This window comes from Cuculus canorus, chromosome 1, assembly GCF_017976375.1.
Source record: "Cuculus canorus isolate bCucCan1 chromosome 1, bCucCan1.pri, whole genome shotgun sequence".
NCBI lineage: Eukaryota > Metazoa > Chordata > Aves > Cuculiformes > Cuculidae > Cuculus > Cuculus canorus.
The window spans coordinates 86447860-86462526 of NC_071401.1; the positions used below are offsets into that span (position 1 = coordinate 86447860).

General features: G+C 37.6%; 1 protein-coding gene across 10 annotated transcripts in view; it reads right to left on the minus strand.

Annotated features, from left to right (window-relative positions):
• Positions 1-14667, minus strand: part of DMD (dystrophin) — a 1193355-nt gene that overhangs the window by 384951 nt on the left and 793737 nt on the right. For all 10 annotated transcript variants that reach the window (XM_054050408.1, XM_054050369.1, XM_054050393.1 and 7 more), the window contains one exon: positions 960-1107. In XM_054050408.1, coding sequence (XP_053906383.1) covers positions 960-1107 — 148 coding nt within the window. The remainder of the gene's footprint in view (positions 1-959; positions 1108-14667) is intronic.

Below are 14667 nucleotides of genomic sequence, written 5' to 3' on the forward strand. Positions count from 1 at the left end.
ATCCTATCTTTGTTTATTTAAAAGAAACTTGATGTTAGATATTTACTAAAAAGTCTTCTAGCTTCTGTTCAGATTTTGTTGGAAGAAGGGTAGAACAAACTCTGACAAGTTTCTTTCAGATTATTTAATGCTTTATTCCATCACTTTCTGAATTTGTTCAACTGGGATTGGCATAAAGCATAGCTAGTCCAAAACCTCAAGAGAAAACAGGAAACCTTTAGGCAGGTATTCTATAAGTAATAAGCATTTTCCAACTACAGTTTAATTAATCATTGTGCAAGTTTTTAAAAATAGTCATTCTATTGCACACATTTCAGAAACTAAATTGAGTAACTTCTATTAGATATATTAGCAGTATCACACTCTAAAAGGTCCAACATATTCATGAAAATATTCCAGCTTTTTAAAAAGAAAAAACATTTAATATTCTGTTGGTTTTTTTAAAAGGATTTAAAAAGAAACAAACACACATAGATTTTTAGTCTAGAAAAATGTTGCAGTGAGACTTTAACCAGTTGACATTTATATTTATAACTGAGAAGTTATAAAAGGTTAACAAGACACCTGTAGAGAAATGTTTTATGGATAAGACATGTTCTGAATTATGAAATGAGGATGAATGTGTCCCTGCCCATGGCAGAGGAGTTGTAACTAGATTATCTTTAAGGTCCCTTCCAATTCAAGCTATTCTATGACGAAAAATATAATGATTAATTACTTACTGACATATAAGTAAGTATAGGTATTTTCCTTTCGGTACATTTTCCATTACTTTTCTAAATTTAGTATGATTAATATGTATTTGTACCTGGGTTTTGAAATCCACTGCTTTGCTTTATCTAAAAAATTTAAATGAATGCCGTGTTTGATGACAGAAACCTTCTCTGAATATAGCATTTATTTTTCCTCAGCGTAAAACTGATATAGTAAGAAAACATTAAGAATAAAATTCACCATACCTTTACTTTGTTAAGGCAGTCTCTTAACTGGTCTTCATTCCCTGGATCAAGGGGAATACAAACAATGCTGTCTGCTTCCTCTAACCATAAAGTCAACTTGTCCAAGTCCTCTTGAAATCCTGATAAAATATTTTTTTCTTCCTCTAGCCTGTAATAAAAACATGAAATTAATGCTTCTATACATTTATTTTTATATGAGAGAGCTTATTGATACTAAAAGAAAGACAAGGAAAAACAAATTCTTATAATTTTATTAATTATTTTTAAAAGTGTATCATAAATATTTTCATATCAAAATTATGAGATTATCACCTTTTTAACATGGCATTAAATGTATTTAAAAAAAACCTCAAGTCATAATTTGCAATATCACTAAATTCAGCTTCTTGATTACATATGCCAAGGAGTGAACAAGCACACCAGAACAAGAACTGTTAATAATTCAGATCAGATTTTTGTGTGAAATAACAGCAGGGAAGAAATATTTCCATTAAATTTACAAGACCCAAACTCTTTTTGAAAGCATCTCCAACTATTATGCTAAAGTAGCAACTTCAATGATACATACAGTGAATCTTGAATAAGAAAAACCTTATGAACAGTATTATGTATTGATGTTTCCAACTTATTATGGATATATAGCTCATTTTCAAGGGTGAAAGGGACAGCTCTCCATGGGCAACCGTCTGCGAGAGAGTAGTAGCTCTCTACAGGGACAACTCTACAAGCACTGGCTTGGGGGTTGTACTCTTTTTGTGGAGGAATGTTATTTTTTAAATGGAGGCATTTACAGGCACAGTGCCCCACCACCCCATTATCCTTCTCAGCCTCAGGCAACTGGGAGTGCAGGGAACCAGCAGCCCCTGCCACCACATAGAGGCTGCATAGAGTATCCCACAGAGACCTGCCTGCAGAGAGTTGTCTTCAACCCCTTTCAAAAGTTTTTTCTCTAGAATATAGTTTAGAGATGTTCTATGTTCACTTCTAAAATATGAAGCATTATCTCTCTGTTTACCTTCAAGCTTAACGGCTTTGTAGAATTTATTTAAGCATGTAGTACTGACAACAGTGAGTGTGATATTTAAAATTCTCCATCTACAATTAACCTGTAGATATTTTACTTGCTTAGTCAATGCATTTAGATAAGAAAGAGCAGTAAGTTCTTCTTGAAATATTGGTTTGAATTATAAATATTCTTAATACATTTTCACAAAATGGATTTGCAGTGATTATGAGTGAAAAATACATATTTACAGAAAAGCAAGTGCAAAATTTATTATTAAATATTATGAAATCCAATAATAAATTATGTGTTCAGTCATAATAAATATACAAAGTTCTTGTAAAGAAGATCAGTAAAAGGCAGTACAGATTAAAATAGAGGATGCATTGGTCCTAGCTCAGCTGATATATCCATAGATTGCTATTTTCTCAAGTATTTCAGATGGATTGCAGCTGGAATTTTAGGTAATCAATAAATTTAAATCTACCCTCATACAGGACAGATTTTTGCCAGCTACTGTTCAACAACGAGATAATGAGGAGTCACATTCCCTAAGACTACAACAATATGGGTATATAGGGTTTAGTCATTTCTTCTGAGAAACTGAAAAAGACTATGGAAACAAGGAGGAGAAAACAAAGTGTGTCTTGATAGAAAAAGAAAGGAGAATCCTGCTGTACCAGCCAACAGTCATTCATTTTGAACACAGTGAAAGGCAAAAGACTATAGATTTAAACAACAGTATTACAACATAAAAAAATATAGTTTTGAATAAACATTCTGTGCTTTAATAGAATCATTTAGGTTACTTCTAGAGACGGTGACTCAACCACTTCCCTGGGTAGCCTGTTCCAATGTTTGACAATCCTCTCAGGGAAGAAATTTTTCCTAATATCCAATCTAATCCTCCCCTGGCACAACCTAAGCCGTTTCCTCTTGTCCTGTGACATTACTCAGACGAAAAGATAGATATCCCCCTCTCTACAACCTCCTTTCAGGTAGTTGTAGACAGTGAGTAGGTCTCCCATGAGCCTCCTTTTCTCCAGACTAAACAACCCCAGTTCCCTCAGCCACTCCTCATACGACTTGCTCTCTAGACCCTTCACCAGCTTCATTGCTCTTCTTTGGACATGCACAATGTGCTTCTTACACTGAGGGACCCATAACTGAAAACCATGTTTGAGGTGTGGCTTCACTAGAGTTGAGTATGGGCACAATCACTTCCCTACTCTTGCAGGCCAAACTTTTTATGCTTCAAGCCAGGATGCTCTTTGCCTTTTTGGCCACCTGGGCACACTGCTGGCTCATATTCAGCTCACTGTCGACCAGCACCTTCAGCTCCTTTTCCAGGCATTTTCCAGCCACTCTTCCCTCAAGCCTGTAGCATTGCACCAGGTTACGTACTGGGTTGTTGTACTCCAAGTGCAAAACCTGACACTTAGCCTTGGTGAAGCTCACACAATCAGACTCAGCCCATCAATCCAGCCTGTCCAGATCGCTCTCTGAAGCCTTCCTTCCTTCAAGCAGATCAACACTCCCTCCCAAATTGGTGTCATCTGTAAGCTTACTGAGGGTTGCCTGGATTCCCTTGTCCAGATAAAAATACTAAACAGAACTGGGTCCAATACCAAGCACCAGAGAACATCACTTGTGACCAGCCAGCAACTGGATTTAACTTTTTTTGGCCCAGTCATCCAGCCAGTTTATTACCTGTCCAAGAGTACACCCATCCAAGCCATGAGCAGCCATTTTTTCCAGAAGAATGCTGTGGGAAACAGTGTCAATGGCTTTACTAAAGTCTAAGCAGAAAACATCCACAGGCTTTCACTCATCTACTAAGTGGGTCATCTTGTCATAGAAAGAGACCGGGTTAGTCAAGCCATACCTGCCATTCATAAACCCATGTTGACTGGGCCTGATCACCTAGTTGCCTTTTACCTGATGTGTGATGGTACTCAAGCTGATCTCCTCTATAACTTTCTCCAGCACTGAAGTCAAAACAAAAAGCCTGTAGTTCCTTGAACCCTTCTTGGACTCTCATCATGATATCTCTTTCATTGGCCTTCCCCCTGATTCTTACTTATAAACAATTGATCCTTCACCACCACCATCACAGAATCATAGAATACTTTGGGTCAGAAGGGAACTTAAAGGTCATCTTGTTCAAACCTGTCTGCCATGGGCAGGGACACCTCCCAGTAGATCATGCTGCCCAAGGCCCCATCCAACCTGGCCTTGAACACCTCCAGGGATGGGACATCCGCAACTTCCCTGGGCAACCTGTGCCAGTGCCTCACCACTCTCACTGTGAAGAAATTCTTCCTAATGTCTAGTCTAAATCTGCCCCTCTCTAGTTTATACTCATTGCCCTTTGTCCTATCAATACAAGCCTTTGTAAACAGTCCCTCCCCAGCTTTCTTGTAGGTCCCCTTCAGGTACTGGAAGGTCGCTGTAAGATCTCCTTGGAGCCTTCTCTTCTCCAGGCTGAACAAGCCCAACTCTCTCAGCCTGTCCTTGTATGGAAGGTGCTCCAACCCTCCAGTCATATTTGTAGCCCTCCTCTGAAACCGTTCCAACAGTTCCATATCCTTCTTATGTTGAGGATTCCAGAACTGGACATTATACTCCAGACAATTTCTCACAAGAGAGGAATAGAGGGGCAGAATCACCTCCCTCGACCTGCTGGCCACACTTCTTTTTATCCAGCTCAGGATACAGTTGGCCTTCTGGGCTGTGAGTGCACACTGCTGGCTCATGTCAAGCTTCTCATCAATCGGCACCCCCAAGTCCTACTCTACAGGGCTGCTCTCAATCACATCTTCCCCCATCCTGTATTGAAATTGGGGATTGCCCCAACCCAGGTGTAGGACCTTGCACTTGGCCTTGTTGAAACTCATAAGGTTCTCACAGGCCCACTTCTCCAGCCTCTCCAGGTCCCTGTGGATGACATCCCTTCCTTCCGGTGTGGCAATTACACCACTCAGCTTGGTGTCATCCACAAACTTGCTGAGGGTGCACTCGCTCTCACTGTCAATATAATTGATAAAGATATTAAACAGCACTGGTTCCAGTACGGACCCCTGAGGGACACCACTTGTCATGGATCTCCATCTGGACTTTGAGCCATTGACCACTACTCTCTGAATATGACCATCGAACCATTTTCTTATCCACCGTACCATCCATCCATCAAATCCGTATCTCTCCAATTTAGAGAGAAGGATGTTGTGGGGGACAGTGTCAAAGGCTTTACAGAAGTCCAGATAGAACACATCTCTTGGTTTACCCATGTCCACTGCTGTGGCTAGCCCACCACAGAAAGCCACTAAGTTGGTCAAACAGGATTTGCCCCTGGTGAAACCATGCTGGCTGCCATTAATCACCTCCATGTCCTCCATGTGATTTAGCATAGCTTCTAGGAGGATCTGTTCCATGATCTTCCCAGGCACAGAGGTGAGGCTGATAGGTCAGTGGTCGTCTTTTCTAACCTTTTTAAAAATGGGCACAATGCTACCCTTCTTCCAGTCACCAGGGGCTTCTGCTGATTGCCATGACTTTTCAAATATCATGACCCATCACCACTGTCGAGCTCTATCACCACCTCTCCTTCTTTGCCTGCCCCTCCTGAAGAGCTTAATGCCATCTGTTGTAGCTCTCCATTTGTGTGAGTCGTCCCACCATGTTTCCAAGACTGCAACTGCATCACAGTTTTCCTGCCATTTCCAACTCCTTCTGTTTGTTGCCCATGCTGTGTCCATTGGTGTAGATAGGCTATTGATTCTGCCACCTTTTCCTGGGGGGAGAAACCCTAATTCCTTTGTCACTGTTCTCAGGTGCTTCTGTGGCCATTGTCTGGTGTCCCCTTCAGCTCTTGTCAGCCACTGTTGTCAGGGCTGCAGTCTCTGAGTGGGTGTGGGCACAGCTGTAAAAATAAAGTTTAAGCCAAGGAATGGAGCTTGGGAGATGACATACTTTTCCCCTCTTCCCATCATACTTTGAAACCTGACTGGAAAGCCAGCTGCCCACCTGGGGCCACTTTAATACTGTCATTAACTACCTTTCACACACTTTGGGGAGGCGGTGGCGGGGATTCTTATTCAGTACATTGTACTTCACAAAAAGCTAACTCATGGAGGTATATTCCACAATTCTACTGCAAGTGAAACTGAATTAAAAGGGACTCCACAGCCCAGAGAAACACAGAAATAAAATTTTCACAACCAAACATGACTTCGAACCCAGATTTCCAAGGCTCAGGACAGGTTCTTGTGCACAATTAAATCACGGAGATACATAAAGAGGCTAAATAAAACTGGCCTGGTGAAAAAGTCCAAGAGGTTTTAAAAAAATTCAGAAAGTAATAACTGGTAAATACCAAACCATTTATCACTTTGAACCACCATCACACACGTATGAGTCTGAAGATTATGGACAGGGCAGAAGTTATTTCACAACAGAATAAATTGTCCCTCAGGAGCTGCAACAACTTGACATAAGTTAACACAGCATGGACAGCCGGCTACCACCTTGTGGGATCAGTATCAGTGGGATCATCGGCTTTTTCCAGCTGGAGAAAGACACAGAGATACTGTGCTTTTCCTCTTTTTTTCAAGCTGTATATCCCCCTGATTTAAGCTATTTGGATAAAACCTTTCCTCCTCCTTCTCCTTCCTTCCCAGACCTTCATATAAATTAAACAAGTGTAGGTTTTTGCAAGAGACAAATTAACCAACAAAGATGTACATTTCTTTATACTGCCAGAGAAAAAACTTACACTGACATGAGCGGACTTTAGAAACCAACACACATTATGTCTTGTTTTCCTGCAAAAAATTCTTGATGCTTTTTAGATCTAGACCTATTTCTAGATGCTTTCAGAAGCCAACACTGCAATTTTTAAACATACTGTTGCCTTCAAGAATAGCTCCTTTTCATGATTTCACATGCTGTAGATCTAGAAGAGAAAATATCTACTTCAAAATTAAATCTGTGACAGTTTTTTTTAAAAGAAAAAAACCAAAGAAGCAGCTATAATAAAATGTTGATTGGTCATTTAATTGTATTGATTTGTTTGTTTTATATTGCAATTTATTAAAAAGAATAATTATCTGAATAATTAGCTGAGTTTAACCAACACTAATATTTGGTCACCGCCTTTTGGCCAGTGGTGGCTGATTTTTTTGCCAAAGGTAACATTCATTTGCACTGGGGAGAAAAGAAGCAAAAAAAGCCCCTAGAAGGAGATTCTTATCATTTCAGCAATCAGCCAGATTTATTGTCTGCTGAATTGAGTTAAGCTACCAAAAGGTCAAAGAAGAGGACCAATGTCTGTATGATTTCATGTTCCAGAATATGAAAATCACACCTAATCATAGACTTAAAATTTGGGGTGATCTATAGGAAAGGTAGTTATTGTGATTTTTTTAGAAATAGGAACTCAATGTTACTAAATAGCATGAACTGTTCAGTTAAGAAATTCGCTGAAGAACGAGAATAGTTAAAACTAAATCCATCAGCAAAGTTGAAGCAATCATTGTTATGCAGTGTTATTTTTATGTTTCAAAAGTGCTTCAGAGCTGAAAAATATTGCATCAGAGGCCTTTATCAAAGTTGATGATTTCTGTAGATGACATAGGCAGTAGGAACATGACACAGTCCCAACATGTTTTGTATAGTTAGACAAGCATTATTAAAAAAAAAGAGCTAACATCTTTTCTACTGGATGTCCAATAACAACTTTAAAAATGACTCATCATCTTACCAAAGACAAAGTGAGCCTTTAATACACAAAAGTCAATATTCATAACTATACTTAGAGCATAAAAATACCATTGTAAAAAAAAAATTAAGACATTAACTGAAATGCTAGGCAAATTTCTGCTGCTCTAAACAGGCTCTGAATAACAGTTCTAGATGAAGTTCCTGCTTTAGATCCAGAATGGAGTTCTAAATCAGCACAGATTTATTTGCTTTCGTTCTTAACATAGTATATTCTAATATTTACTATACATGAGCTCTTTTTAAGCTCATAAACAAATTAGTCAGCAGTAACTGCCTAAAGATTAAACGAACACAAGCCAATGGTGCCAAGTTGTTCTTTAGTGGAAAAAGAAAGAGAAGATACTACTATAAAAACAACAAAACCCACCAAAACTATTTACATGTGTATATGTGTGCATACACACACACAAACACACATAGACAAACATAAGTACAGGTATACACACACACTCGCACATATACTTACATTTATACAAATAATTATATAATAAAAATGAACACCATAAATAGTAAAAGAAGCCAATTAACAGCCATGCTTTCCTGGTTTTGTCTTTAATTTTCTTATGGAAACCTTTATGATTGTTCAGGAACTGTTATTTGACTAGGATTTCGGGAAATGCAAGCTATATCAAGGAAAAGTCCTGATGAGGCTGGACTCCGATATTTCTTCTACGTATGTACTACAGCTCTTGATGACTTATTAAGTGCTGTTATGCAGCCAGAAATTCTGGAATGTTCCCAATGCATACCCATTTTCTTTTTATAGGATATGCAGAGAAGAACCAACATTACGGTATTACATTTATTACAGTGTCCTTCACTGAAATGTACATATATATTGAAGATGTCAAATGCTCTTCTCAAGCCAAAATAGGTTATATAAAACCAGCTGCTCAAAACTCTTAGATATTGTGAAACTGAGGCAGATGTTAATCTGTGCTGAGATCTCTGGGGCTGCAAGTACTAAAAAAAAAAAAAAAAGAACTAAAAATAGCTCCCTGTAATCTTAAAAGCAGAAGCACAACTTCAAATCTTTCCCAGGCAGTGTCACTCTCTGCCATAATTACATGGAAGCCTGGGAATCAGTCATCCATCGCTATACCATGAACCACACTGTAAAACCTCTGTTCTTCAACCTGATCAAATTCCCCAAAACCTAAGTTCTCAAAAAACAGCTTTACTTTTTCTTTTCACATCACTTTTACTCATTTATAAAGCACACAGCTCAGTAGAGGCATTATTTGATGGCACTCTAAGGACAAACCTGAGAAAGATACAACTTAAAAATATGTTAATTTTGGCACTGAAAAAAGGCATAGCATTAAACTGAATGCACCTGAGAGTAAAATTATTGATCTGTATAGTATTTTGAATGAGAAATCGAAAAGATTTCCTGTCTCCTAGCAGAGATAGGAATTGGCAAGATTCCTTTTTAATCTTAAGTACGCTGTCAGCTTTATCACCCTTATGAATTCAACTGCAGCTCTTAAAACATTTAAAACATTTCCCAGTCATGAAAGAAAAATTTTTACTTTGATGACTAATTTAAATGTTGTTCAGTAGGACTGGGTTTTATTATCAGAACAACGTGGGATGTTATCAACCTAAGATTTTCCAGGAATTCTTTCAGAAAAGCTTACTTTTTGTGTACGTTTGTGTGTATACACATGCAGAAGAGTTTCAGAATTCAGACCAAAAAAGTAATGTTCCATAAAGATCTACTTCTTTATCCTAGTCAGAAACAGTATGCAGTATAGTAATTAAAAGGTCTATTGCAATTAGCAGGAGCTGCAGGTGCACTTTATTATTTACTTTACAGTTTGTTCTTGGCCTGCTAGAACATTACTTCTATTACAAATAACATTCTACATGACAAATCTCATATTATGCAAGCCACTAAAATAAAGCACTCTCTATATTAGCTGAACCAGTTAATCAAATAAAAAGTTTCAACTTGGTGACTGATTGCACCTTTTGAACAAGCTGATTTCTATCATCATAATTATATCTGGAACAGCTGATACATGTAATTTCTAGCTGTTTAAATTAATGGTGACAATGACAAATTAACAGTCAATTGTTATCAAGGGAATATAGGCTTCCAAATCTGAGCCTAAACAAACTGGAATGAAGTGCATAAGCCACCAGTTGAATCCAACATGATCAGAGCAGCTCTTGAGAAAGCATTTGAGAGTACCTCTTGCTGGACAAGCAGGACACTGAGCAATAAGATGGCATTTTAGCAGTAGATCCTCCAGAGCCAAGCAGATCCATCTCCAGCACAGGTCTGCAGGCTGCTATATACTAGTGCTTTAGCCTTCCAAAACAGCCCAAGTTCCCAATAAGCTTTAAAACTTCTCTGATGGAGGCAGCAGAGAAAGATTTCACATGAACTTCTGGTCTTTTATGTGACCGCTATTCTCCGGTACATTACTTTGCATTTTGCATATCAAAACACAGCAGCATTCTTTTTCTATTTCTAAATTCATATGGCCTCTTTGTCAACTACCCTGACTGCAGCTGTTTATATGCATTTTATATGCATTATACTTCTGGAAGTGAATGTATTAATATTTGGTATTTAATACTAAGTATTAAGTTACATTAATTAAAAGAATTATTTCTCCTAATAGCATTTTGTACGTATGGTATTCCATACATTAGGGATTAATTTTCCTAACAGTATTAAACAGAATTAATAGCAAGTTCTTATGGTAGTCCACAGAATGCCCTGGATAGACATTTTTTTTTCACTATCATTAATCCTTAATTATAACAGTTAACTATTACATAAACATTTATGGTTCATTTGAAGTAAGCTTATATTTTCATTTACAGTTTCTAGAAAACATATGAATGCATATTGCAGCTTATGTATTTTCTCCATAGTCAGTAATGTGATATCAATACCACAGCAACCCATAAACAGTTTGTGAAACACATCAGATGTTTACAGTTTGCAACTGCACACGTGTGATGTTGGCCTTATTTGGGAGGTATCAGCTAGAGATAGAAAATATACTGTCCCGGGAGAAAGGCAGATCTGCATTTGTGACTCATATTCCCACTTGCACGTCCAACAATGTTTTGGTGCCTTTTTATTTTTTTGACATTCAGCTGCTGCTTTTGTATTTATCGTATTTCTAAGATTAGGAATTAATGTATTTAGTAGCTGTTACTGAAAATTTAAGAAAATTTAAGAAAAAAAAACCAGCAACTTGACAATCTAGAGAAAATATTTACTAAAAGAGAATTAATTTTCTTTCTTTCTCTAAAGAATATGCAAATATGCTTCACTTTGGTAAGGAACCTTTCAAATAATTGAAATGCAAAATATCACAGAAACTTTAGAAAAGTCATACATAAATTCTAATCAGTAAGAAGTTTAGCTACACTGCTTGTAAACACAATGCAAATTTATACCAGAGTGATTCTTTTCTAGAGACTTATTGTAAGAAATCTGAACAGTCAAAGAAAGAGAAGTCAGAAAATTCAATATGTAACTCATTTTTTATTAGAAAGAAAAAATATACTTTTTGACTTAACTGTCATGAAATCTCTTCATCCTAAACCAGCTTTTAAATTACACTGAGAAGCTAACCATAGCCTTCAGTATACTGGGTATTCAGGTGAAGGAAACCAATCTCTTGTAGCTAGTGTTTTATGGCAAAAAAACCCATACTTAAACGAAGGTAAAGTATGAAAAAAATATTAAGAAGTATATTTACTTTAGAGCCATTTTTATGGCTCTAAAGTAAATATACTTCTTAATATTTTTTTCTTCAGATCTTCAGTAGAGATCTGAACAGTTTGAGATCTTTTCTTCAGTAGAGATCTGAACAGTTTGCAGGTTTAAGCTCACTAAAAGCGCAAACATATTTGCAGCTAAAATAATGAAAAATTCTCTTCCATTCAACAGAACCCAATTTAACAGATGTCAAATAGTGATGAATAAAAAAAAAAAAGGAAACACAAAAAAAAAAAAAAAAACAACAAACCAAAACACCACCAAGTTGATCACTCTAGAACAGTGAGGGAATCTAATTCCTGGGCATCTGTTCTCAACAATCACACAGGAATTTTTAAGAAAGATGGAAAATACAAAGACCAGACAGCATCACAGTAACAAATCTATCGACAACCTCATTTATAAGGAGGCTTGATAGGGTGAAGGCTCTGTGAGATGTTGCTTCTCCTCCTGATATATATAAATCGACTAGCTCTGCATGGCCCTGCGGCAGGAGTGACGGCACAGCACCACGCTGCAACTGCAGCCCCGGGGCTTGCCACCAGCCAGGGACTTGAGTGTACCCAACTGCCCTAACGGCAAGTCAGTGCCTCTGTAAGCCATCCAAGCCTCTAGTGTCCCAGTGGTGTGACTCGGCAGACACGCTCAACATAACCTGGCCTGATGCGTCTCATGGGATAAAAAGAGAGATATCTGATGGTGTAGTTTAGAAGATTTTGCATTCAAAACAACTGCTGGACTACGAAAAGGAAAAGAAAGACAGGTTTATTCTCCTCCTTTTTTGCCTGAGGTTAGTAGCAGCTATTCAAGGGGCCATTGCAACTCACCCTAGCCTCCAAAGTCTCCCTTCCAGTGTGAGTAATTCTGTTCCAGAGTTCAAACTCAAACTGCTCCAAAACATGGCACTTGCAGCAAAATGCTAACAAAAACTCAATTAAATTTCCAATTTGCTAACTATCAGTGTATCAGACTTTCAATCAAGTTTCACTTTATTCAAGTGCCTAGTCTATTCCAAAGTTTGCAGTAAGATAAAATGACTGGATGTGCTAAAATTACATTTGCACCTAATTCTTAGCCTGATGGATTAAACCGCAAGATACAGAAGCATTAAACACTGAACTCAAACTTTTACAGCTTTGAAACTCTTTGATAAAGGCAAATGAAAGATAACATCCTATGCAAAAATTAAGCATAACCTCTTGATCTGCAGTACCAAAGAAAGGAGATTCAAAGACAATTTTAAGCCTGTGCTTTGCCTGGCATCGGCATTTGACCTTTTAAAACTTAAAAAACACTTTCTTTTTACTGAAAAGGAATACAGGTTTCTCAAATTGTTTTGAGATTCGTTTTTTCTAGTTTGCTTTTAATTAATTTGTCCTCCTGAGACTTTTCTCCAGACTGAAGTTCCCCAGCTGCTTAGTCTCCCATCACAACACAGTCACTCCTAACCCTGGCTCATTTTATTTGCCTTCCTCAGTCTATACTTTCTGTGAGTCCACCGTACCCTTTGACATGCAGGGAGCAGAACTGCACACAGTGTACAACATGGGCGTGTCACAATGTTTGATGGCAGCAAAACAATACTGGTTTTGTTCTCAATGCCCTTATTGATACTGCCCAAACTTTTACGGCTTCTTCGGCTGCCTCTCCACAGTGAGCCTGCAAACACTGTCAGTGATAATGCCCGGACTACTTCCTTCAGCTGTAACTGCCATTTGCAAGCTTGGCATCATGTAAGCATAGTATGACCTGTTTCTCTGAAAGATTCATTACCTCACATTTTTCTGTGATACAGATCATCTGCCACTTGTTGGCCATCCACTCAGTTTTGGAGTGTCCTGAATATTAACTCAGCATTCAACTATCTGAGAGAGCTTAATGTCACGGGCATTCTTAGAAATGTCAACATAGACTTCTGTTTCCAACTAAATTCTCACATTCATGCACCTTAGAGGAATATGTTGGTTTCTGTTACTTTCTTCCATTATCTCTGCCCCTAACCTCCAGCTGATCAACATGTTTGAATTTGGCTTGCAAAATATGTCCAAAATGGCCTATGTCCCATCTGTAAACTGTGTGGATTATCAAAATCAAGTTATTTCACCTTAGTAAGCAATAGCATCTAAAATTTCCTTGCCATTTAAATAACGCTTAGCAACATTATACTTGAATTCATTGTGGGATTTCATGTGTGGAAATCATTCAGTTGCTAATTTTTTACCACTTCCTTTATCTTGAGATTTGCTGAGGCAAAAATTTTAATGGAAAACAAAATTTCCATTGATCACTACTCCTCTATTTGAGCTACTGAAAACCAGTTTTCAAAGCAGAGCACTATGTATTGACTACAAAGAATAAAAAATAAAATGTTTTTAGAAAAATCAGAATCAGATTTCTTTTCTGATTTGTAGAATATTCTAAATGTTAATATCTATTTTATTTTTATTTGACATTATTAAATGGAAATGTATTCTACCCAGTCTGCTCTCTTTTCAACATCATGTTTTTTCCATCACGGTTTTTAAATGTGGTTCTCTCTTCTCATTCTCTAAATTGACTCAAACAAAAAAATCCTCCTCATAATCATAGAATTATTTTGACTGTAAACATCTTAGGAAAAATAGAGAAATATTAAAGGACTATTAAAACTTAAGTTATCCAAGATATAAGCATACTGGCTCAGGAGTCTGGAAAATAATCAATTCTGAAAAAGAGGAGTAAAAATATTTTAATTTACTCAAGTCTATTATAATTTACGTTATACTGAAATAAGTTTGCCATTCTGCAGCTGCATAGTGCAAACACATGCAATGGACATTTCCATGACTATACTAGCTCTTTCAGACTGCTGGCAGTGACCTCTTGGACAGCAAAGAAAACAATGCAGAGCACGACACTGAAGAGAAAGGTATACAGACTGAGACAGTGGCACAGCTCATAAAATACTGAAGGTATCAGATATCTGGCATGGTACCAGTTCCAAGACTAGGTTCAAATTAAGGTACATACTTCTTGACAGGACTTAGCTAAGCACCATTTTACTGCAATTGCTAGCGGCAGTCAAGTGAATTCAACTGTTTCTATTCAATACTGGTCTCGTGAGAATGACTCCTGTAGAAACGTACACTGAGACACACATACAGGTGAGAGTCTGTGTGAGCAAGAGGTGATACCAT